Raw genomic sequence first — 25,933 nt, 5'->3', positions numbered from 1 at the left:
CATTTCCATTTCAGATGTCTAAAAAAAAAAGGATGCCAAATGTGCAACAGGATCAATTTTATTTTTTTACAGGATCCTGTTTTTTTGTTTTTTTTTCATGTTCTTCTGATGGATCAGAAGAATGGAAAATACTGATACTAACTGATCACAACTGATCATAACTGATCACAACTGATGCTCAACAAAAGACGGATTCGTTATTTTTAGCGCAAACTGATGCTAACTGAGCACAACAGAAGCTGCGAACACAGGATCCGTTTTTTATCTTTATTTTTCTGTTCTTCTGACGGATGAGAAGCTAAACGGTAATTTGCTACTTTTTGTAACATTTTTGTTCGCCAGGAAACCTATTTGCATACAGCATGAACTGAGAATGACGAGTGTCTCCAGGCCTGGCTGCCGCAGGGCAAAGCTCTTCATGCAGTGGCGGAAATGCAGAAGGTTCTGCCGGAGTTCCCCTTTAAGGCAGCGATTTCTAGCGGTTAGTTTGCATTGATAAAGAGGAAAGCGATAAAAATAAATCTGCACCAAGAGTTAAATACATCAGTCCGCAGCGTGGAAGCTCTGCAACAGTACACGATGGGAGATGTAGTGCTGTATGATATTCTGAGACTGTATCACACATGTTAGGCTTAGATACATCAGCTCAGCAGACGGTGACATACAAAAACGCTTAAAGGGTCACCAACTTTTCGTGTGTCAAATAGACCTATTAAAAGCTTAGATCGGTGCGAAGAAGAGCGCTGAGCGCGCCACCGATCCCTAGAACGAGGGCAAAGAAGCGCCCGCACATAGTACTACTCTCTTTGGCCCCATCTCAAGTCCGTCCTCAGCAGCGAGGAGAGAGAGGGCGACATGCAAGTGTTCTCTCCTCTCGTCTAGGGATCGGTCAGAGTCTCAGCGCTCATCCGACCCCCCGCCCATCCAAACTGTTAATAGGTCTCTATGACATAGAAAAAGTTATGTGAAAAGTTAGTGACCCTTCACGTATCACACGAGAGGTTTAGATCTCAGCAGATGGTTTCAAACATGATAGGATTAGATACACAGCTCAGCAGACAGTATCACATAGGATTAGATACACAGCTCAGCAGACAGTATCACACAGGACAGGATTAGATACACAGCTCAGCAGACTGTATCACACAGGATAGGATTAGATACACAGCTCAGAAGACAGTATCACACAGGATAGGATTAGATACACAGCTCAGCAGACAGTATCACACAGGATGGGATTAGATACACAGCTCAGCAGACAGTATCACACAGGATAGGATTAGATACACAGCTCAGCAGACAGTATCACACAGGATGGGATTAGATACAACGCTCAGCAGACAGTATCACACAGGATAGGATTAGATACACAGCTCAGCAGACAGTATCACACAGGATAGGATTAGATACACAGCTCAGCAGACAGTATCACACAGGATAGGATTAGATACACAGCTCAGCAGACAGTATCACACAGGATAGGATTAGATACACAGCTCAGCAGACAGTATCACACAGGATAAGATTAGATACACAGCTCAGCAGGCAGTATCACACAGGATGGGATTAGATACACAGCTCAGCAGACAGTATCACACAGGATGGGATTAGATACAACGCTGAGCAGACAGTATCACACAGGATAGGATTAGATACACAGCTCAGCAGACAGTATCACACAGGATAGGATTAGATACACAGCTCAGCAGACAGTATCACACAGGATAGGATTAGATACACAGCTCAGCAGACAGTATCACACAGGATAGGATTAGATACACAGCTCAGCAGACAGTATCACACAGGAAAGGATTAGATACACAGCTCAGCAGACAGTATCACACAGGATAGGATTAGATACACAGCTCAGCAGACAGTATCACACAGGATAGGATTAGATACACAGCTCAGCAGACAGTATCACACATGATAGGATTAGATACACAGCTCAGCAGACAGTGTCACACAGGATAGGATTAGATACACAGCTCAGCAGACAGTGTCACACATGATAGGATTAGATACACAGCTCAGCAGACAGTATCACACAGGACAGGATTAGATACACAGCTCAGCAGACAGTATCACACAGGATAGGATTAGATACACAGCTCAGCAGACAGTATCACACAGGATAGGATTAGATACACAGCTCAGCAGACAGTATCACACATGATAGGATTAGATACACAGCTCAGCAGACAGTTTCACACAGGATAGGATTAGATACACAGCTCAGCAGACAGTATCACACAGGATAGGGTTAGATACACAGGTTAGCAGACAGTATCACACAGGATAGGATTAGATACACAGCTCAGCAGACAGTATCACACAGGATAGGATTAGATACACAGCTCAGCAGACAGTATCACACATGATAGGATTAGATACACAGCTCAGCAGACAGTATCACACAGGATAGGATTAGATACACAGCTCAGCAGACAGTATCACACAGGATGGGATTAGATACACAGCTCAGCAGACAGTATCACACATGATAGGATTAGATACACAGCTCAGCAGACAGTATCACACATGATAGGATTAGATACACAGCTCAGCAGACAGTATCACACATGACAGGATTAGATACACAGCTCAGCAGACAGTATCACACAGGATAGGATTAGATACACAGCTCAGCAGACAGTGTCACACAGAATAGGATTAGATACACAGCTCAGCAGACAGTGTCACACATGATAGGATTAGATACACAGCTCAGCAGACAGTATCACACAGGATAGGATTAGATACACAGCTCAGCAGACAGTATCACACAGGATAGGATTAGATACACAGCTCAGCAGACAGTATCACACATGATAGGATTAGATACACAGCTCAGCAGACAGTATCACACAGGATAGGATTAGATACACAGCTCAGCAGACAGTATCACACAGGATGGGATTAGATACACAGCTCAGCAGACAGTATCACACAGGATAGGATTAGATACACAGCTCAGCAGACAGTATCACACAGGATGGGATTATGCTGAACTCATTATGCTGTATCACACAGGATTGGCTTAGATACTTTGGAAATAAGCGTCTACTACCTCTGGGTCTACTTTGGGGAATGTATCACACTGAGGGTCCATGGTACAAGAGATCTCATTCAGTGACCTGATCCCTTTAAGTGCTACTGGTGGAGCATGTGACCCGGTCTGGAACGCGGCCATCACGCTCACTGATGTCATTCAGCGCATTTCTCTAGAAGTCGCCAACTTGGAACTTTTTGCACCTGTAACAATTTGTTCTCCTACAGCCAGAAATCGCAGTTCATTCCAAATTTATACAAATCCCTGTTGGAAATAATAAGTCCTTCAGCATTTTAATCAGTCTTCAAAGAGCAGCTACTTAACATTCCCGCGCCGCGCTCTGCACTGAAAACGCCCAGAGGTCAGCGCATTTCTGGGGTTCCCCGTCTTCCGTCCAGATGACATTTAACGTGTACAGTTCCCTGAAAATAATAACTTCACTCCTTACCCTTATATAAGACAATAGTAACACCTTGTATGTGCAAGACACCAGCAAAACTGCACAAAACCGCCCAGCACCCTCTGCTTGTTCAGTGTCTGCATAGAGCTAACTCTGGTCATTTAAATTGTAAGCAGAGTAGGCTTTACTCCAAGCTCTACAGTCATCTGATATAGAAAACCCGACTGCTCTGGAGTATAATACAGGATGTAACTCAGGATCAGTACAGGATAAGTAATGTATGTACACAGTGACTGCACCGGCAGAATAGGGAGTGCAGCTCTGGAGTATAATACAGGATGTAACTCAGGATCAGTGCAGGATAAGTAATGTATGTACACAGAGACTGCACCAGCAGAATAGTGAGTGCAGCTCTGGAGTATAATACAGGATGTAACTCAGGATCAGTACAGGATAAGTAATGTAATGTATGTACACAGTGACTGCACCAGCAGAATAGTGAGTGCAGCTCTGGAGTATAATACAGGATGTAACTCAGGATCAGTACAGGATAAGTAATGTATGTACACAGTGACTGCACCAGCAGAATAGTGAGTGCAGCTCTGGGGTATAATACAGGATGTAACTCAGGATCAGTACAGGATAAGTAATGTAATGTATGCACACAGTGACTGCACCAGCAGAATAGTGAGTGCAGCTCTGGAGTATAATACAGGATGTAACTTAGGATCAGTACAGGAGAAGTAATGTATGTACACAGTGACTGCACCGGCAGAATAGGGAGTGCAGCTCTGGAGTGTAATACAGGATGTAGCTCAGGATCAGTACAGGATAAGTAATGTAATGTATGTACACAGTGACTCCACCAGCAGAATAGTGAGTGCAGCTCTGGAGTATAATACAGGATGTAACTTAGGATCAGTACAGGAGAAGTAATGTATGTACACAGTGACTGCACCGGCAGAATAGGGAGTGCAGCTCTGGAGTATAATACAGGATGTAACTTAGGATCAGTACAGGATAAGTAATGTATGTGCACAGTAATACAGCAACTCGATCAGTATAAGTAATGTAATGTATTTTGCTATTGCTATTTCCATGACATAAAATACTTTTTTGAGAAACTCCCATTAAAATGTTCAGAATCTTTAAAAGGAGTAAGCATTATGGTAAATTCATTTGCTTTGTAGAATGAGCAGATCATTAAAAAGTGAAAAAGTTGCTGTTGAGATAGTGTGTGTGTGTACAGTGGATATAAAAAGTCTACACACCCCTGTTAAAATGTCAGGTTTCTGTTATGTAAAAAAAATGAGACCAAGATAAATCAACAAAGTATTAGTTTAAGGGTGTGCACACTTATGCAACCAAATCATTTTATTTTTATATTTTTTCTTCCCTCTACTTAAAATATTTCCTTTTGTTTTTCAATTGAGTTGTACAGTTTATAGGTCACATTAAAGGTAGAAAAAGTTCTGAAATGATTTATCTTTGTTTATAGCACAGAAACCTGGCATTTTAACAGGGGTGTGTAGACTTTTTATATCCACTGTATATATATATTTAGGTTGCGCCTTTCAATGGCATATTGATTTGTAAATAGTGCTCCACTACCACTCCATTGCCCAATGTTGGAGCCACCATCTTCATCAGTCTTCTCTGCTCCCTCCCGTTTTCTGAGGTGTGATGTCAGACTGCATGGAATGGGCCTCTTCAGGTGCCCCCTCCCAGGGAAGGGTTGTGTCATACATGATATCCTATTATGTTTCAGAAACAGGGGTGACAAAAGTCATATGACTTATGTGGAGAAGCTATACCACCAGAAGAACCAGTGTAGCAGAGCAGGAGAACCAGTGTAGCAGAGCAGATGACCGGTGTATCGGAGCTGTAAACAGCTCTGAATCTATGTCTCCTGCTACTATAGGCACAGGAATATGTCCCTTTAAATTAGTAGCAAATTTTCTCAACGCAATTTTTCTGTAGGTAAAAAAGAAGCTTACAGAAATGCATACATGTATACATACACATCAGACAGGCATGCTCCCTTTATGCATGTTCACTACATACACATATGTGCACTCACACACTCACACATTTACTACAGTATATCCATTCGTACACGCTCATTTTTGATGCCTGAAGACATAAATGCACACTCACTATGTACATACAGTCAAGCATGTGCGCACTTAAAATGCATACATACTTGTATAAATTTGTGCAGACATACAGTACAGACCAAAAGTTTGGACACACCTTCTTATTCAAAGAGTTTTCTTTATTTTCATGACTATGAAGACATCAAAACTATGAATTAACACATGTGGAATTATATACATAACAAACAAGTGTGAAACAACTGAAAATATGTCATATTCTAGGTTCTTCAAAGTAGCCACCTTTTGCTTTGATTACTGCTTTGCACACTCTTGGCATTCTCTTGATGAGCTTCAAGAGGTTGTCCCCTGAAATGGTTTTCACTTCACAGGTGTGCCCTGTCAGGTTTAATAAGTGGGATTTCTTGCCTTATAAATGGGGTTGGGACCATCAGTTGCGTTGAGGAGAAGTCAGGTGGATACACAGCTGATAGTCCTACTGAATAGACTGTTAGAATTTGTATTATGGCAAGAAAAAAGCAGCTAAGTAAAGAAAAACGAGTGGCCATCATTACTTTAAGAAATGAAGGTCAGTCAGTCAGCCGAAAAATTGGGAAAACTTTGAAAGTAAGGGCTATTTGACCATGAAGGAGAGTGATGGGGTGCTGCTCCAGATGACCTGGCCTCCACAGTCACCGGACCTGAACCCAATCGAGATGGTTTGGGGTGAGCTGGACCGCAGAGTGAAGTCAAAAGGGCCAACAAGTGCTAAGCATCTCTGGGAACTCCTTCAAGACTGTTGGAAGACCATTTCAGGGGACTACCTCTTGAAGCTCATCAAGAGAATGCCAAGAGTGTGCAAAGCAGTAATCAAAGCAAAAGGTGGCTACTTTGAAGAACCTAGAATATGACATATTTTCAGTTGTTTCACACTTGTTTGTTATGTATATAATTCCACATGTGTTAATTCATAGTTTTGATGCCTTCATAGTCATGAAAATAAAGAAAACTCTTTGAATGAGAAGGTGTGTCCAAACTTTTGGTCTGTACTGTATGTACACTTAGACAGACATATACCCAGCAAAAGTAGTAGAGTTACTGGGGACTGGAGACCAGTGTAGCAGTGCTGATGCAGCAGAGCTGATGTAACAGAATTAACTGGAAACCCATGTAACAGAGTTATATTGCAGAGTTACAGTATGACCATATAGCAGTGTTGATGTAGTAGCTGAGTTCAATGCAACTGATGTCAAAGAGATGAGATAGCAGCGTTAACTGGAAACTGATGTACTAAAGTTAATGTAGCAGAGTTATTGGAGACTGGTGAAGCAGAGTTGCTGTAGCAGAGCTGATCTAACTTCAGACCGGTGTAGCACAAGTGATGTGGCAGCATGCCCTGAAGACTGGTATAGCACAGTTGATGTAGCAGAGTGTTTGGAGACTGGTGTAGCAGGGTTGATGTAGCGAAGTTGCTGGAACCCAGTTTAGCAGAGTTGATGCAGAGTTTGACGACCAGGGTACCTGGATGCAAACTAGTAAACAGAATAATCAGGCAGTGTCATGACATCATCAGTGTGGACCAGGCTGCCAGCAACCTGAGGCGCAGTACAAGAGAGTGAACCGACCGGAGGAAGGGAGTGAGGTAGTGTAGCACTGGATCCAGGACCGGTGATTAACAGTTTCTTAATAATGTACACAATTTTGTTGGCTTTTGATGCAGCATACCGGCATTGAGTGCTATAATATACTTTATTATCAATACTTACATCCAGTAAAGACAGAACGTGCTGTGCACTCGATATCAGGGGCTCTTATTTCTCACTTTACAAAAAAGAAGGTGATTTTTCCTAGAAATAGCGAGTGTATCATCTGTTATTGTGCTGGCGGAAGCCTCAAAGTGTCAAGTTACCGTATATACTCGAGTATAAGACGAGTTTTTTGGCACATATTTTTGTGCTCAAAAAGCCCCCTCGTCTTATACTCGAGTCTAGGTCTGTATTATGGCAACTTACATTGCCATAATACAGACCAACAGTGGCGTAGCTATAGGGGTCGCATCGGTCACAATTGCGACTGGGCCCCTAAGTCAGGGGGGCCCACGGGGCCCCCCAGGAGATAATGAGTAAAGCCCTGGATTATTTATTTGGATATCTTACTTTGTTTTAGCTCCGGTAATAGCAGGCAGTGCGGGGGGCGGCGCTCACTCACTGACGTCACGCGCCTGCGCCGCCTAGTGGGAGAAGCCCGCCCGCACTTCCTGCTATTACCGGAGCTAAGACAGAGTAAGATATCCAAATAATCCAAGTAAAGAGCTCAGCAATGAGCAATGATTAAAGTTAAAGTAGTTACTGATTAGTTTATAAATATACTGCTGTGAGCGTAGGGGAGGGGGATCTGTGGATGGCACTGTAGGGGGATCTGTGGATGGCACTGTTTAGGGGGAGGGGGATCTGTGGATGGCACTGTTTAGGGGGAGGGGGATCTGTGGATGGCACTGTTTAGGGGGGATCTGTGGATGGCACTGTTTAGGGGGGAGATCTGTGGATGGCACTGTTTAGGGGGGAGATCTGTGGATGGCACTGTTTAGGGGGGAGATCTGTGGATGGCACTGTTTAGAGGGGATCTGTGGATGGCACTGTTTAGGGGGGAGATCTGTGGATGGCACTGTTTAGGGGGGAGATCTGTGGATGGCACTGTTTAGGGGGGAGATCTGTGGATGGCACTGTTTAGGGGGGATCTGTGGATGGCACTGTTTAGGGGGGAGATCTGTGGATGGCTCCCTGTATTTAATGCAGTGTGTGTGTGTATTTAATGCACACACTCTGCATTAAATACAGGGAGTCAGAGTCAGACTCCCATCAATCTGAGTCACCCTCTTGCAGATGTGTGTATATAATGTAGAGTGTGTGCATTATATACACATACACTCTGCATTATAGCTGCATTTCCCACCCTAGTCTTATACTCGAGTCAATAATTTTTCCCATTTTTTGGGGGTAAAATTAGGGGCCTCGGCTTATACTCAAGTATATATACGGTAATTACATCATGAGACAGGAGGAGTTAACCGGTCCTCTATCTAGGCACGGGGAATCTAATCCAATCATTACTATGGGATGACTTATCTCAGGTATTCTGTCTTTTCACAATTTTCTCTCCAGATTCTTAGGTTGTCAATGTAATTAATCAATGGGGTGAATGGTTCAAATAGGACAAATGTGTAATCCACTCCGAATACAGATCCAGGGCCTCAGTCTGAGAGTCGACCGCAATCTGTTTATTACTAAAAACAGGCCTGAAGCCCAAAGGATAAAAAACAATATTAATATAAAAATATAATTATAAAAAATAGTAATAATGATAATAATGATTATTATTATTATTTTATTATTATTATTATTATTATTATCATAAAGGACAGACATAAAAGGAAAAAAGAGCAGGAAAAAAGTATAGACATGGGGGGGGAGGCGACTAAAAACGTCAAAAAATAATAATAATAGAAAAATTAGAAGTAGAAATTAAAATTCAAAAATGGGAAAAAAAAAAGGAAGCAAAATCATAATAAAATATACCGGTAAAGCATTTGTAAGTGCATCTGTTCACATTGCAATTAGAGGCCACAAAAAAACCTCTAGATATCCCATTGCATAGCACTGATGTCATACACACCGTACCGTCTCCATGCAAAAAAAAAAAAGGATGGCAGGCAATACATTTTTTGGGGCCTCCGTTGGCTTTACATTTTTACTGTACTGTAAAGAAAAGCAGAGTCCAGTATCCTTCTCTATGCAGATGCATCTGGCAAAAAACCCTCCAGTGGTTCTGCGTACATTGTTTTACACGGACTCCTATGGCCTGAACACATTGGCATACGTCAGAGAGTTGAAGGAATACTTGGGAAACCCTGATCTACTGTATAGAGAAGGCTGAAACAAATAATGTAACTGCCCTTTAACATCAGTTCTCCTGGTGGAACAGGGCTGAACAGTCACTATATGAGCTCGCAGGAGTCGCCCCTTTAAAATGGTTATCCTATGGTTAATGTAGAAAAACAGAGATATAGTACTATATATGACTGTCTCTTAGAACCAGCCCTGTACCTCACATGGATCCAGAGATCTCCCCAATGGTCTGCTAGATTTAGATCAAGCTAGTAGTTCAGGTGCCTTTCCATTCTCAGGCGGGCATGTCCTTTCTGCTGCAGCTCTGTATCACAGCTCAGGGGGCATGTCCTTTCTGCTGCAGCTCTGTATCACAGCTCAGGGGGCATGTCCTTTCTGCTGCAGCTATGTATCACAGCTCAGGGGGCATGTCCTTTCTGCTGCAGCTCTGTATCACAGCTCAGGGGGCATGTCCTTTCTGCTGCAGCTCTGTATCACAGCTCAGGGGGCATGTCCTTTCTGCTGCAGTTCTGTATCACAGCTCAGGGGACATGTCCTTTCTGCTGCATCTCTGTATCACAGCTCAGGGGGCATGTCCTTTCTCCTGCCGCTCTTTTGATACCACAGCTCAAGGGTCATGTCTTTTCGTTTCATCTCTCTCCCTGTAAATGGCACAGGTTACAACAGTAGATCGGGCTGGTGGCAGTTGAAGAATGGAACTGAGCATGTGCGACCACCTCAGCAATGTGGGGTGGGAAATATTTTTGGTGGGACAATCCCTTTAAGGATGGGAGAACCCGCTGACCTGCCTATAGGCTACATGGGTCATTATCTGCATAACCTTAACCTATCATATCTGTATTTCAGGAAATGTCTCCAAATACTGCACAAACGAGGGCTGGTCTGAAATGAATCCATCCTATATGGTCGCCTGTGAATTCTTCGGTAATGATTCCAAGACAGATCAGGTATTGTAAGCTTTTCATATATGTTCATAATCGGGCCTCATAGAGTACATGTTCTGAGTACCTGATCCAAAATTTAATGCGACTTAGTAAGAATCAGTGGTACATGACTCGGGAGTGGAGGTGAAATGTGCTGGGACCCACCGATGGCCGGTGTGGTATTACCGACACCTAGAGGAGGTAGGAGATATAGGACCATATCTCAGACTGTATGGCAGCTAGAGGTGTGAGCCAGGAAATAAGAGATCTCACTCTCCTGACCAGTTTCTAAGAGTTATATCTTATGTTGGTCTTGTTAAGCTTAGCTTTAACACAATATACTGCCTAAGTATTCCTGATTTAAGCAGCCCCACCTCAGCTGGCCATCATGGAGGAGAAGAGGCAGGGGATGGACTGACAGGCTACAGGGAGAAGACTTATAGATCCTCCTGGCCCTGTGTAACTGTACTTGGGAAGCGTAAGGCCAAATTCACATTGGCATTTCTATTTCCACTGTCCTCCTCTATTATGTGACCTTCAAATGAGGAAATCCGATGCCAGCTAGTGAGCCCCACCACGCATTTTGCCAGACAACAGCGTGCTGCTCTTTTTTTATCCTATATTTTTGACGGAATCTGCAAGTCCCAATGTGGCTCACAATGTAAGTTCCCTGTCAGATGTCTTTGGAGTGTGGGAGGAAAGCAGAAACCACAGGGAGAACATACAAACTCCATGCAGATGTTGTCCATGGTCAGATTTGAACCCACGACCCCAGAGCTGCAAAGCACCAGTGCTAACCACTGAGCCAACATTCTGCCCATGCTTCTGATGGATCCTCCAGTACAGATCAGTCCAGGCATCCTTTCTGCTTGTCACATATGGGATTTTTTTTTTTTAACTCCAGATAAGGTGATCGCTCACTCATCTAATCCCCTCTGCACCTAATTAGTCCATTTTATTGACGCCTCGGTCAGACGATTATCTGTGTCCGCAGAGTCAGATAAGTCACTCCAAACCGGATTAGTAGCGTCCATACTGGATCTTTAGTCTTAACATTCCCATTACACGCTGCGGTAATAGCGACTATCACTGGAAAGAAAGATCGAATATTTCTAAGAACGGACTTTTCTCTTGCTGACTGTCGCCATAAACCATCGTTTTCAACCACGATGAGTGGGTCAAGATTCAGTCTGGATGCTATGAGTTTGCTTCACGCTTCGCACCCTGACGGAAAACTCGCTCGTGTGAAAAAAGCCTTGAAAGGAGTCTGTCAGCAGTTTTGACCAGGCTAAATAACTATTGACAGCACTAGGGGGAGGCTGGGAAGAGCAGAAAGAGCATATCTTCTGTGGAGCTTTTCTCTTCAGGAGTTATTAGTACGTGAGGTTTTATTCTGCTGTTCCAAGTGCCGCTTTGTTGTGAAGCGCACCATCTACTAAACCACTTCATAGCCCCTCCCTTCTACCATGAGTGACAGATGTGGGGGCCTCCCCATTGGATGCTTCAGCTGTCACTCAATTAAGAGGGGGAGGGGCTTTTGAGCAGCTTAATACAGAGAGCACTTCACAGTCAAGCTCCGCCTCCTGGGCACTCGCAGGAGCAGAATCGGCAGAATTAAAGTTCATACTCTCACTACTCCTGGAGAAAAAAGATCTACAAAAGGTATGTTTGTCCTGCTGTTTCCAGCCTCTAACGAGTGCTGTCAGCAGTTTAGCATGGATCAAAACTGCTGACAAACTCTGTTTTAAATTTTGAGCCCACCCTTCTTGTTATAAAAAAGAGAGATAACGGCCTCAAACAGAAGAGAACCACTCCATGTGCCCTCTCATATGGTGGGAAGGCGATGTTCCCTCTTATAATATTGTGCTGACGTCTCAAGGAAGCCCTTGATTCTGTTATAAAGCAGAAGTGATGGCGGTCGGCTGTCTCACGTAGGTCATCCTCCTCGGCAATACAAACATTTAAATTAAAGGCAGTATCAAGAGGCATTAGTCAAGTGTCTCACATAATGTCAGCGAACTCCAGCGGGACTTCCAATGTCATCTTCTGTCTGATATTGATGGGCTTGGGATGAATCAGCGAGTGAGTGAAAGACGGCATAAATCTGATGAAAGCAATCTCAATGGGAAGATGTCGTTCAAAGTGCAATAGAAAAAATGTAACGTACACAAATGTATTCAGGTAGGTAAAGAGAAACCGTGAGCCCACAAATAAAGGGGCATTCCACCAAAAAGAGAAGGTTTTTCGATAGAAATATTAGTTTATGGCGATGACAAGATGGAATGAAATACAATAGGAGGGAGTCAAAGGTTATCCAAATACCCGGAAGGAACAGATGACATTAACAGCAACTGAAAAACCTAAAACCTTATGACATAATAAACATATTATAAATCCAGCAGCCACAAGATGATAGCTGGAGCATAAACTGCAAAGAATATACTTTGTATCCTCATATGGGCAATAATATTATCATAATACTTACTGACCCCTATATACAAGAATCAAACTACTATAATACTGCCTCCAATGTACAAAAATATTACTACTATAATACTGCTCCTATGTATAAGAATATAACTACTATAATACTGCCTCCTATGTACAAGGATATAACTACTATAATACTGCTCCTATGTATAAGAATATAACTACTATAATACTGCTCCTATGTACAAGAATAGAACTACTATAATACTGCTCCTATGTACAAGAATATAACTACTATAATACTGCCTCCTATGTACAAGAATATAACTACTATAATACTGCTCCTATGTACAAGAATATAACTACTATAATACTGCTCCTATGTACAAGAATATAACTGCTATAATACTGCACCTATGTACAAGAATATAACTACTATAATACTGCTCCTATGTACAGGAATATAACTACTATAATACTGCTCCTATGTACAAGAATATAACTACTATAATACTGCCTCCTATGTACAAGAATATAACTACTATAATACTGCTCCTATGTATAAGAATATAATTACTATAATACTGCTCCTATGTACAAGAATATAACTACTATAATACTGCTCATATGTACAAGAATATAACTACTATAATACTGCTCCTATGTATAAGAATATAACTACTATAATACTGCCTCCTATGTACAAGAATATAACTACTATAATACTGCTCCTATGTACAACAATATAACTACTATAATACTGCCTCCTATGTACAAGAATATAACTACTATAATACTGCTCCTATGTGCAAGAATATAACTACTATAATACTGCTCCTATGTACAAGAATATAACTACTATAATACTGCTCCTATGTCCAAGAATATAACTACTGTAATACAGCTCCTATGTACAAGAATATAATTACTATTATACTGCCCCTATGTACAAGAATATATCTACTATAATACTGCCTCCTATGTACAAGAATATAACTACTATAATACTGCCTCCTATATACAAGAACATAACTACTATAATACTGCCTCCTATGTACAAGAATATAACTACTATAATACTGCCTCCTATGTACAAGAATATAACTACTATAATACTGCCTCCTATGTACAAGAATATAACTACTATAATACTGCTCCTATGTACAATAATATAACTACTATAATACTGCTCCTATGTACAGGAATATAACTACTATAATACTGCTCCTATATACAAGAATATAACTACTATAATACTGCTCCTATGTACAAGAATATAACTACTATAATACTGCTCCTATGTACAAGAACATAACTACTATAATACTGTTCCTATGTACAAGAATATTACTACTATAATACTGCTCCTATGTACAGGAATATAACTACTATAATACTGCTCCTATGTACAAGAATATAACTACTATAATACTGCTCCTATGCATAAGAATATAACTACTATAATTCTGCTCCTATGTACAAGAATATAACTACTATAATACTGCTCCTATGTACAAGAATATAACTACTGTAATACAGCTCCTATGTACAAGAATATAATTACTATTATACTGCCCCTATGTACAAGAATATAACTACTATAATACTGCCTCCTATATACAAGAACATAACTACTATAATACTGCCTCCTATGTACAAGAATATAACTACTATAATACTGCCTCCTATGTACAAGAATATAACTACTATAATACTGCCTCCTATGTACAAGAATATAACTACTATAATACTGCTCCTATGTACAGGAATATAACTACTATAATACTGCTCCTATATACAAGAATATAACTACTATAATACTGCTCCTATGTACAAGAATATAACTAATATAATACTGCTCCTATGTACAAGAACATAACTACTATAATACTGTTCCTATGTACAAGAATATTACTACTATAATACTGCTCCTATGTACAGGAATATAACTACTATAATACTGCTCCTATGTACAATAATATAACTACTATAATACTGCTCCTATGCATAAGAATATAACTACTATAATACTGCCTCCTATGTACAAGAATATATCTACTATAATACTGCTCCTATGTATAAGAATATAACTACTATAATACTGTTCCTATGTACAAGAGTATAACTACTATAATACTGCTCCTATGTACAAGAATATAACTACTATAATACTGACTGCTATGTACAGGAATATAACTACTATAATACTGCTCCTATGTACAAGAATATAACTACTATAATACTGCTCCTATGTACAAGAATATAACTACTATAATACTGTTCCTATGTACAAGAGTATAACTACTATAATACTGCTCCTATGTACAAGAATATAACTACTATAATACTGACTGCTATGTACAAGAATATAACTACTATAATACTGCTCCTATGTACAAGAATATAACTACTATAATACTTCTCCTATGTACAAGAATATAACTACTATAATACTGCTCCTATTTACAGGAATATAATTACTATAATACTGCTCCTATGTACAAGAATATATCTACTATAATACTGCTCCTATGTACAAGAATATAATTACTATAATACTGCTCCTATGTACAAGAATATATCTACTATAATACTGCTCCTATGTACAAGAATATAACTACTATAATACTGCTCCTATGTACAAGAATATAACTACTATAATACTGTCTCCTATGTACAAGAATATAACTACTATAATACTTCTCCTATGTACAAGAATATAACTACTATAATACTGCTCCTATGTACAGGAATATAATTACTATAATACTGCTCCTATGTACAAGAATATATCTACTATAATACTGCTCCTATGTACAATAATATAATTACTATAATACTGCTCCTATGTACAAGAATATATCTACTATAATACTGCTCCTATGTACAAGAATATAACTACTATAATACTGCTCCTATGTACAAGAATATAACTACTATAATACTGTCTCCTATGTACAAGAATATAGCTACTATAATACTGCTCCTATGTACAAGAATATAACTACTATAATACTGCTCCTATGTACAAGAATATAACTACTATAATACTGCTCCTATGTACAAGAATATAACTACTATAATACTGCTCCTATGTACAAGAATATAACTACTATAGTACTGCTCCTATGTACAAGAATATAACTACTATAATACTGCCTCCTATGTACAAGAATATAACTACTATAATACTGCCTCCTATGTACAAGAATATAACTACTATAATACTGCTCCTGTGTATAAGAATATAACTACTATAATACTGATCCTATGTACAAGAATATAACTACTATAATACTGCTCCTATGTACAAGAATATAACTACTATAATACTGCCTCCTATGTACAAGAATATAACTACTATAATACTGCCTCCTATGTACAAGAATATAACTACTATAATACTGCTCCTGTGTATAAGAATATAACTACTATAATACTGATCCTATGTACAAGAATATAACTACTATAATACTGCTCCTATGTACAGGAATATAACTACTATAATACTGCTCCTATGTACAGGAATATAACTACTATAATACTGCTCCTATGTACAGGAATATAACTACTATAATACTGCTCCTATGTACAAGAATATAACTACTATAATACTGCTCCTATGTACAAGAATATAACTACTATAATACTGCCTCCTATGTACAAGAATATAACTACTATAATACTGCCTCCTATGTACAAGAATATAACTACTATAATACTGCTCCTGTGTATAAGAATATAACTACTATAATACTGATCCTATGTACAAGAATATAACTACTATAATACTGCTCCTATGTACAGGAATATAACTACTATAATACTGCTCCTATGTACAGGAATATAACTACTATAATACTGCTCCTATGTACAGGAATATAACTACTATAATACTGCTCCTATGTACAAGAATATAACTACTATAATACTGCTCCTATGTACAGGAATATAACTATGTGAATTTACATAGAGTTCTGTGGGAACAAGTGACCATAAAGTTTATAGATTGTGAGGATCTTGCTGATTACATAACACTAAGCTGCCTGGGTTTGTATTATTATTTTTAATCTCACAGTTCTGCTATTTTACAGCCTCTTATCAGTATTATAATACGGTAGTTATTATATGGCGCCATCTGTTTGCGGACTCCTCGTTAATTACACGACTGGACATTACCTTACATTTTAATGAGTCGTTTTTATTGCATTTTTGTTTCTTCTTATCTGGGTGATAAAACCTTCCATCCACCTGCTGCATTCCTTCGCCGCTGACACACTGTCACACGCAGTCTGTAGCACAGCAGACATCTGGTGCGGAGCCCAGAGTAACCATGTGTCAGCTGAGAACCCCTGCGCAGCCGCTGACATGCAGAACATTCCCTGAATCTCCTCCCTGCACATTGTATGAAGCCTCTTCCCTTTCTGCCTCGTGCTGTTACTTTGTTTCCTTAAAGGGTTTCTGAAGTTATAACAATAACTTTCAAAGATACTTTTTATTTTAATTTCTCATTGATTTTCAAGATCTCTGCTTGCTGTAAGTGAAATAAAATGTTATTATGTACACTGAGTTTGAAAACCCATCCTGATATGTCTTATACTTGTCACAGCTGAAGGTTTGTTACAGTTTTATTGCTGGCAGACAATCCTGTGTAAACTCATAGCCTCAGCGCCTGTTTTACCAGACCCCGACACTCATTTTTTGGCAAACCGGACAGGAGTGAAATGAGCGCTGCTGGGGGGTGTAGCTCGCAGAGGATTGTCTAGGCTTGATGCTGTTGTCCCAAACACTCTTATTTATTTTTTGGACGAGTGAGTGCAAACAAAAAGAGTGTTCCCATTCACTGACAGCAAGCAGAGCTCTTGAAAATGGAACGCCTATTTATTCTCTAACTTACACCATGACTCTGCTCCTATGACATATAGATCCTGTGAAGTACAATCGTCATTGCCTCCCACATGTTCGTTACACACTATTTCCTGAAATACTCTGTGCTGCTCAAATGATTTGGTTTGTGACATGGCCTGTCTCCTCCGTTAGGCCCATTCACAGTAGAAATTTGCATCTGATTAAAATGTCTTGCTTTGTGTACACCTCAAAGGGAGGAAAGTAACACATGACTGCAGGATCAGACTGCACGGGGTTTGTTTGTCGTCTGTTACCATGGAAACACATTGGTTTGCACAGGAGCTGCGGACCCAAAACCATAGGCAATATTCAAAAATGTGGTTGTGAAGTATTCACCCAGTTTACTTCTGGATGCAAGTAACTGTTCATCTTGTCTCCCAGCAGAAGGCTTTCTACGCCATAGTTCAGACTGGATACACCATTGGACACAGCGTCTCCCTCATCTCGCTGACCGCCGCCATGATCATCCTCTGCCTCTTCAGGTAAGAAGTCAACATTTCTTAGATCCAGGTTTAACAGGTGACGGATTACCAATCATTCGGGATTTTAAAGAGACATTACCAAGTCTAGAAAAGTTACTTCTGAAGGAAGAGATCCACTAAGAAGACCGATTCCGGATTACCAGGCAGTTCTGTACTGGGAACGTGCGGCAGTTTATGTTTTGTTTTTATTATTTACCCACTTTATGACGATATTGTTTAATCACTGTATAGTAGTATTATTTAGTCATTGTATAGTGGTATTATTTAGTCATTGTATAGTGGTATTATTTAGTCATTGTATAGTAGTATTATTTAGTCAGTATTATTTAGTCACCATATAGTGGTATTATTTAGTCATTGTATAGTAGTATTATTTAGTCACTGTATGGTGGTATTATTTAGTCATTGTATAGTAGTATTAGTCAGTCACCATATAGTGGTATTATTTAGTCATTGTATAGTAGTAGTATTTAGTCATTGTATAGTGGTATTATTTAGTCATTGTATAGTAGTATTATTTAGTCATTGTATAGTAGTATTATTTAGTCATTGTATAGTAGTATTATTTAGTCACCGTATAGTAGTATTATTTACTCACGGTATGGTGGTATTTAGTCCCTGTATGACAGTATTTATTTAGTCACTGTATAGTGGTATTATTTACTTTATAGTGGTATTATTTAGTCACTGTATGGTGGTACTTTGTCACTATTTGGTGGTATTATTTACTCACTCTATGGTGGCATTTAGTCACTGTATGGTGGTATTCAGTTACTGTATGGCTGTATTATTTAGTTGCTGTACAGTATGTATGTCGGTATTAATTAGTCATTGCATGGCGGTATTATTTAGTACTGTATAGCGTAGCTCAGGTCTCATACATTTTGTTTCAAGCTCTTCTCCCATAATTTAGGGCAGTGTAAAACTCTCCTATTTGACAGAATTATATAGTTCTGTTCAGAATACATGTCCTGCTTTGGGAATAAAATGCTAAGGAAACAGTGGAGACTGACACCACACAAAGTAGAGGACGAATAGGTGTTGTCAGATAGATAACTTAGTGGATTTCCATTAAAGGTGAGCTTCCCACAGACTCCAACTTTACATAGCACTTCCAAAGTACTTTATGTGCCGCACAGAGTCATTGGAAAGCTGGGTAGCAGCAGCTGCAGGCGCTGTGATGGCTGCCGGTCATTAGGGACTTTTATGTGGGGGAGCCTTAGTCCTGTTCAGTCTGATCTTTCTAACTTATAAATAGAATGCAAAAAAATAACAGTGGAGACTGACACCATAGATAGAAGAAGCAGGCGCCATAATAGAGGTGACCCAGAATGGCTTTGTATGATTTGCTCCCCACTTGTATCCACACGACGTGACGGATCCGGACTGGAGGGAAGTGATGTTTCTATTTCTGCCGACATTAAATTGTCCACAAATAACGAGCCGCGTGTCACTGATACATTGTAACAGTTTAATTAACTTCCCAGAACAAAAGGTCAGCGCGCACAATCCGCCATCTTTACCGCGGCACCGAAACAAGATTTATGCTTGACCCAAAATGCAAACTTCCCTTTTCCCCCCCTTAGAGCGATAAAGTTCAGTCTGTAATGAAATCTGCGAGACGTGGGAGATTATAAACAGCGACAATACTGCAAGAGTACACCGCGCCATTTATAGACATAGCGGTCACAAAGGATGAACGGGGCTCATTAAACTGCCTCTGTCGCCAAACCAGACTCAGGAAGTATGGTGGCACTAGCTACTGTATGGCGGTACTAGCTACTGTATGGCGGTACTAGCTACTGTATGGCGGTACTAGCTGCTGTACGGCGGCACTAGCTACTGTATGGCGGTACTAGCTACTGTATGGCGGTACTAGCTACTGTATGGCGGCACTAGCTACTGTATGGCGGTACTAGCTACTGTATGGCGGCACTAGCTACTGTATGGTGGCACTAGCTACTGTATGGCGGTGCAAGCTAATGTATGGCGGCACTAGCTACTGTATGGCGGTACTAGCTACTGTATGGCGGTACTAGCTACTGTATGGTGGCAATAGCTACTGTATGGCGGCACTAGCTACTGTATGGTGGCACTAGCTACTGTATGGCGGTACTAGCTACTGTATGGCAGTACTAGCTACTGTATGGCGGCACTAGCTACTGTATGGCGGCACTAGCTACTGTATGGCGGTACTAGCTACTGTATGGCGGCACTAGCTACTGTATGGCGGCACTAGCTACTGTATGGCGGCACTAGCTACTGTATAGAGGTACTAGCTACTGTATGGTGGCACTAGCTACTGTATGGCGGCACTAGCTACTGTATGGCGGCACTAGCTACTGTATGGCGGCACTAGCTACTGTATGGCGGCACTAGCTACTGTATGGCGGTACTAGCTACTGTATGGTGGTTTTATTCAGTTACTGTATGGTGGTAGTACACCCTGTACAGAATTATTAGGCAAATGAGTATTTTGACCACATCATCCTCTTTATGCATGTTGTCTTACTCCAAGCTGTATAGGCTCGAAAGCCTACTACCAATTAAGCATATTAGGTGATGTGCATCTCTGTAATGAGAAGGGGTGTGGTCTAATGACATCAACACCCTATATCAGGTGTGCATAATTATTAGGCAACTTCCTTTCCTTTGGCAAAATGGGTCAAAAGAAGGACTTGACAGGCTCAGAAAAGTCAAAAATAGTGGGATATCTTGCAGAGGGATGCAGCACTCTTAAAATCGCAAAGCTTCTGAAGCGTGATCATCGAACAATCAAGCGTTTCATTCAAAATAGTCAACAGGGTCGCAAGAAGCGTGTGGAAAAACCAAGGCGCAAAATAACTGCCCATGAACTGAGAAAAGTCAAGCGTGCAGCTGCCAAGATGCCACTTGCCACCAGTTTGGCCATATTTCAGAGCTGCAACATCACTGGAGTGCCCAAAAGCACAAGGTGTGCAATACTCAGAGACATGGCCAAGGTAAGAAAGGCTGAAAGACGACCACCACTGAACAAGACACACAAGCTGAAACGTCAAGACTGGGCCAAGAAATATCTCAAGACTGATTTTTCTAAGGTTTTATGGACTGATGAAATGAGAGTGAGTCTTGATGGGCCAGATGGATGGGCCCGTGGCTGGATTGGTAAAGGGCAGAGAGCTCCAGTCCGACTCAGACGCCAGCAAGGTGGAGGTGGAGTACTGGTTTGGGCTGGTATCATCAAAGATGAGCTTGTGGGGCCTTTTCGGGTTGAGGATGGAGTCAAGCTCAACTCCCAGTCCTACTGCCAGTTTCTGGAAGACACCTTCTTCAAGCAGTGATACAGGAAGAAGTCTGCATCCTTCAAGAAAAACATGATTTTCATGCAGGACAATGCTCCATCACACGCGTCCAAGTACTCCACAGCGTGGCTGGCAAGAAAGGGTATAAAAGAAGAAAATCTAATGACATGGCCTCCTTGTTCACCTGATCTGAACCCCATTGAGAACCTGTGGTCCATCATCAAATGTGAGATTTACAAGGAGGGAAAACAGTACACCTCTCTGAACAGTGTCTGGGAGGCTGTGGTTGCTGCTGCACGCAATGTTGATGGTGAACAGATCAAAACACTGACAGAATCCATGGATGGCAGGCTTTTGAGTGTCCTTGCAAAGAAAGGTGGCTATATTGGTCACTGATTTGTTTTTGTTTTGTTTTTGAATGTCAGAAATGTATATTTGTGAATGTTGAGATGTTATATTGGTTTCACTGGTAAAAATAAATAATTGAAATGGGTATATATTTGTTTTTTGTTAAGTTGCCTAATAATTATGCACAGTAATAGTCACCTGCACACACAGATATCCCCCTAAAATAGCTAAAACTAAAAACAAACTAAAAACTACTTCCAAAAATATTCAGCTTTGATATTAATGAGTTTTTTGGGTTCATTGAGAACATGGTTGTTGTTCAATAATAAAATTAATCCTCAAAAATACAACTTGCCTAATAATTCTGCACTTCCTGTATTTAGTTACTAATGTATATAATGGTATTGCTCAGTTTCTATGAGATAGTATTATTACTGTATGGCAGTATTAATAACTTACTATATGACGCCGTTATTCAGTTACCGTACGGTGTCATTATTTAGCTACTAGATAATGGTATTTTCCAGTTTCTGTAGGGTGCTATTATTCAGGGACTGTATGACAGTATTATTTAGCTACTATATAATGTTAATATTTAGTTACTGCATGGTGGTGTAATCCACTGACATATATGACGGAATTATTTGGTCACTTCATGTTGGTATCTTTTGTACACAATACAGGGATTTTGTCACAGTATAGTATTTTTTTTGTTACTGTATGGTGACATAATTCATTTAATGTATGCTGGTATTATTCAGTTACTGTAGGCTGCTATGATCCACAGACTATATGGCGGTATTATTTAGTAACTGTCGGTGACATTATTCAATAATGGTATTTTATGGTATTGTTTAGTTACTATAATACATCTATGGCAGTATTTTTCAGTCACGACAGGGTGGCATTATTTAGATACACCTCTCAGAAGACAGTATCACATGTGCATTGCACACTTACTTTCTATCTTTACAAAGATATTTTTCCAAATATTCCTCAGTGTCACATGGGAGGACGGCTGGAACCCTTTCCGTGTTGCTAACCGGCGCACCCATGCAGTCACAGACGTGTGCAGGTCACGGACGTGTTGTCACATTTGCCTGCACTCTCTTAGCTATTCATGACTCTGAGAGCAGAACTGATCCTCCATGTAATTTCCCTGTAGTCACGGATGATGTTCCACCACCAGGAACCATTGATTCGAGCCAATGAGCAACAATAGAAGAATAGAACTGGTTTGTATTATTATACTTTCTGATCTGATACAATGTAACGCAGCATTGTATCCAGACTGTGTACTGGTATACGCTGCACATCTCCCTGTATATAGTGATATGGACCACGCTGGTATAACCTGGGTATCTAATGTATATAATTATATATGTACAGCTGGTATAAGTTATACATCTCCTGTATATAATTATATATGTACAGCTGGTATAAGTTATACATCTTCTTGTATATAGTGATATGGACCATGCTGGTATAACCCGGGTATCTCCTGTATATAATTATATATGTCCAGCTGGTATCAGTTATACATCTCCCTGTATATAGTGACATGGACCATGCTGGTATAACCTGGGCATCTCCTGTATATAATTATATATGTACAGCTGGTATAAGTTATACATCTTCTTGTATATAGCGATATGGACCATGCTGGTATAACCTGGGTATCTCCTGTATATAATTATATATGTACAGCCGGTATAAGTTATACATCTTCTTGTATATAGTGATATGGAGCATGCTGATATAACCTGGGTATCTCCTGTATATAATTATATATGTACAGCTGGTATAAGTTATACATCTTCTTGTATATAGTGATATGGACCATGCTGGTATAACCTGGGCATCTCCTGTATATAATTATATATGTACAGCTGGTATAAGTTATACATCTTCTTGTATATAGCGATATGGACCATGCTGGTATAACCTGGGCATCTCCTGTATATAATTATATATGTACAGCTGGTATAAGTTATACGTCTTCTTGTATATAGTGATATGGACCATGCTGGTATAACCTGGGTATCTCCTGTATATAATTATATATGTACAGCTGGTATAACCTGGGTATCTCCTGTATATAATTATATATGTACAGCTGGTATATAATACCTAGGTCCAGACTGCTGAAAAATAACTGCACTGATGATGTGAACTCTGCATTATTTTGCATCACTCGTGCCGTTCAGAGGCTTAGAAAGACAGCTAAAGGACATGTGATGATGTCACCACAGGTGCTGAACCTTCTAAGACTAATGGAACTGCTCCGTCAGAGGTGTAGTTCTGAGGTTAGAAGGCTTCAGGCGCAGGACCTCTGAGAACATCGTCAAAGGTCCTTCACCCCTGATAGTATGAAGAAGAAAGGTTGTCTGTAAACTCCATGCGCCATAAGGACCTTGTGGCGTCACAGAGCCACGTGACATGCTGAAGCAGGGTAATATCTACATCCCATTTGTTGCGATAATAAAGGGTTTTATTTTAAAATAAAGGGCCTGTTTTGGTTCACTATTAGGACTCATGCACACGACCGTATTTTTTTGCGGTCCGCAAAACGGGGTTCCGTTTTCCCGTGATCCGTGACCGTTTTTTCGTCCGTGGGTCTTCCTTGATTTTTGGAGGATCCACGGACATGAAAAAAAAGTCGTTTTGGTGTCCGCCTGGCCGTGCGGAGCCAAACGGATCCGTCCTGAATTACAATGCAAGTCAATGGGGACGGATCCGTTTGACGTTGACACAATATGGTGCAATTTCAAATGGATCCGTCCCCATTGACTTTCAATGTAAAGTCAGGAGTTAATATACCATCGGATCAGAGTTTTCTCCAATCCGATGGTATATTTTAACTTCAAGCTTCCCCATCACCATGGGAACGCCTCTATGTTAGAATATACTGTCGGATTTGAGTTACATCGTGAAACTCCAATCCGACAGTATATTCTAACACAGAGGCGTTCCCATGGTGATGGGGACGCTTCAGGTTAGAATATACTAAAAGAACTGTGTACATGACTGCCCCCTGCTGCCAGGCAGCAGGGGGCAGCCCCCCCCCTGTAGTTAACACATTGGTGGCCAGTGTGGCCGGCCCCCCCCCCTCCCTCCCCTGTAGTTAACTCATTGGTGGCCAGTGCGGCCGCCCCCCCCCCTCCCCTGTAGTTAACTCATTGGTGGCCAGTGCGGCCGGCCCCCCCCTCCCCTGTAGTTAACTCATTGGTGGCCAGTGGGCCCCCCCTCCCCTGTAGTTAACTCATTGGTGGCCAGTGCGGCCGGCCCCCCTCCCTCCCCTGTAGTTAACTCGTTGGTGGCCAGTGGGCCCCCCCTCCCTCCCCTGTAGTTAACTCGTTGGTGGCCAGTGGGCCTTCTCCCCTCCCTCCCCCTCCTAATTAACATCTCCCCCCTATCATTGGTGGCAGCGGAGTGTACCGATCGGAGTCCCAGTTTAATCGCTGGGGCTCCGATCGGTAACCATGGCAACCAGGATGCTACTGCAGTCCCGGTTGCCATGGTTACTTAGCAATTTGTAGAACCATTATACTTACCTGCGAGCTGCGATCTCTGCGTCCGGCCGGGAGCTCCTCCTAATGGTAAGTGACAGGTCAATTTTTCTCTATTTCTGTCATTTTATCATGCTTTAATAAAATTTATATATTTTTTGGTATTATGAGCTCCATTCCTTCTTTGTTTCTGCTATTTCACTCGGGAGCTTCTGCCGAGTTACGTTTTCTGGTGTGTTCCCTGTGGCTGTATTGGGTGGGCACTGCTCCTTACCCGCCCCAGGAACACCCTAGGTCATTTTTTGTTCTTGTGGCTGTTGTAAGTGCGGATGCGCACGTGATTTTGATGCTAGGCAGCTGGTCACGCTGCGCCTCCGCCTCCCGGACATGCCCCATTGCCACGTGACGACTCCTCCCGATCACGTGTACTCCCGCAGCACTTGCTTCCTGGCACGCCGGCTTGATTTGCCTTCCAGCCGGCGCGCGCAGGTAGGAAGGAGCCACGGTATGAGCGCACTAGGCGGGGTATTTAAATAGGGATGGTTGAAGCATATCTCCGTGCTCCCCTCCTTGATAGACGGCGGTGAGACGCGGGCCGAGGG

At 41.0% G+C, this 25,933-nt stretch overlaps 1 protein-coding gene across 2 annotated transcripts in view; it reads left to right on the top strand.

Annotated features, from left to right (window-relative positions):
- LOC121000731 (vasoactive intestinal polypeptide receptor-like) overlaps positions 1-25,933 on the top strand; it is a 203,976-nt gene that overhangs the window by 137,081 nt on the left and 40,962 nt on the right. Inside the window, exons 4-5 of one of the 2 annotated variants that reach the window (XM_040431350.1) lie at positions 10,297-10,397; positions 18,096-18,193. In XM_040431350.1, coding sequence (XP_040287284.1) covers positions 10,297-10,397; positions 18,096-18,193 — 199 coding nt within the window. Of the gene's footprint in view, positions 1-10,296; positions 10,398-18,092; positions 18,194-25,933 lie in introns of both variants that reach the window. The other variant, XM_040431349.1, reaches the window with a different exon arrangement.

This window comes from Bufo bufo, chromosome 5, assembly GCF_905171765.1.
Source record: "Bufo bufo chromosome 5, aBufBuf1.1, whole genome shotgun sequence".
In the NCBI taxonomy this organism is placed as follows: Eukaryota; Metazoa; Chordata; class Amphibia; order Anura; family Bufonidae; genus Bufo; species Bufo bufo.
Note: the sequence above shows the minus strand (reverse complement) of the source record. Positions and strands in the feature narration are given on the sequence as shown.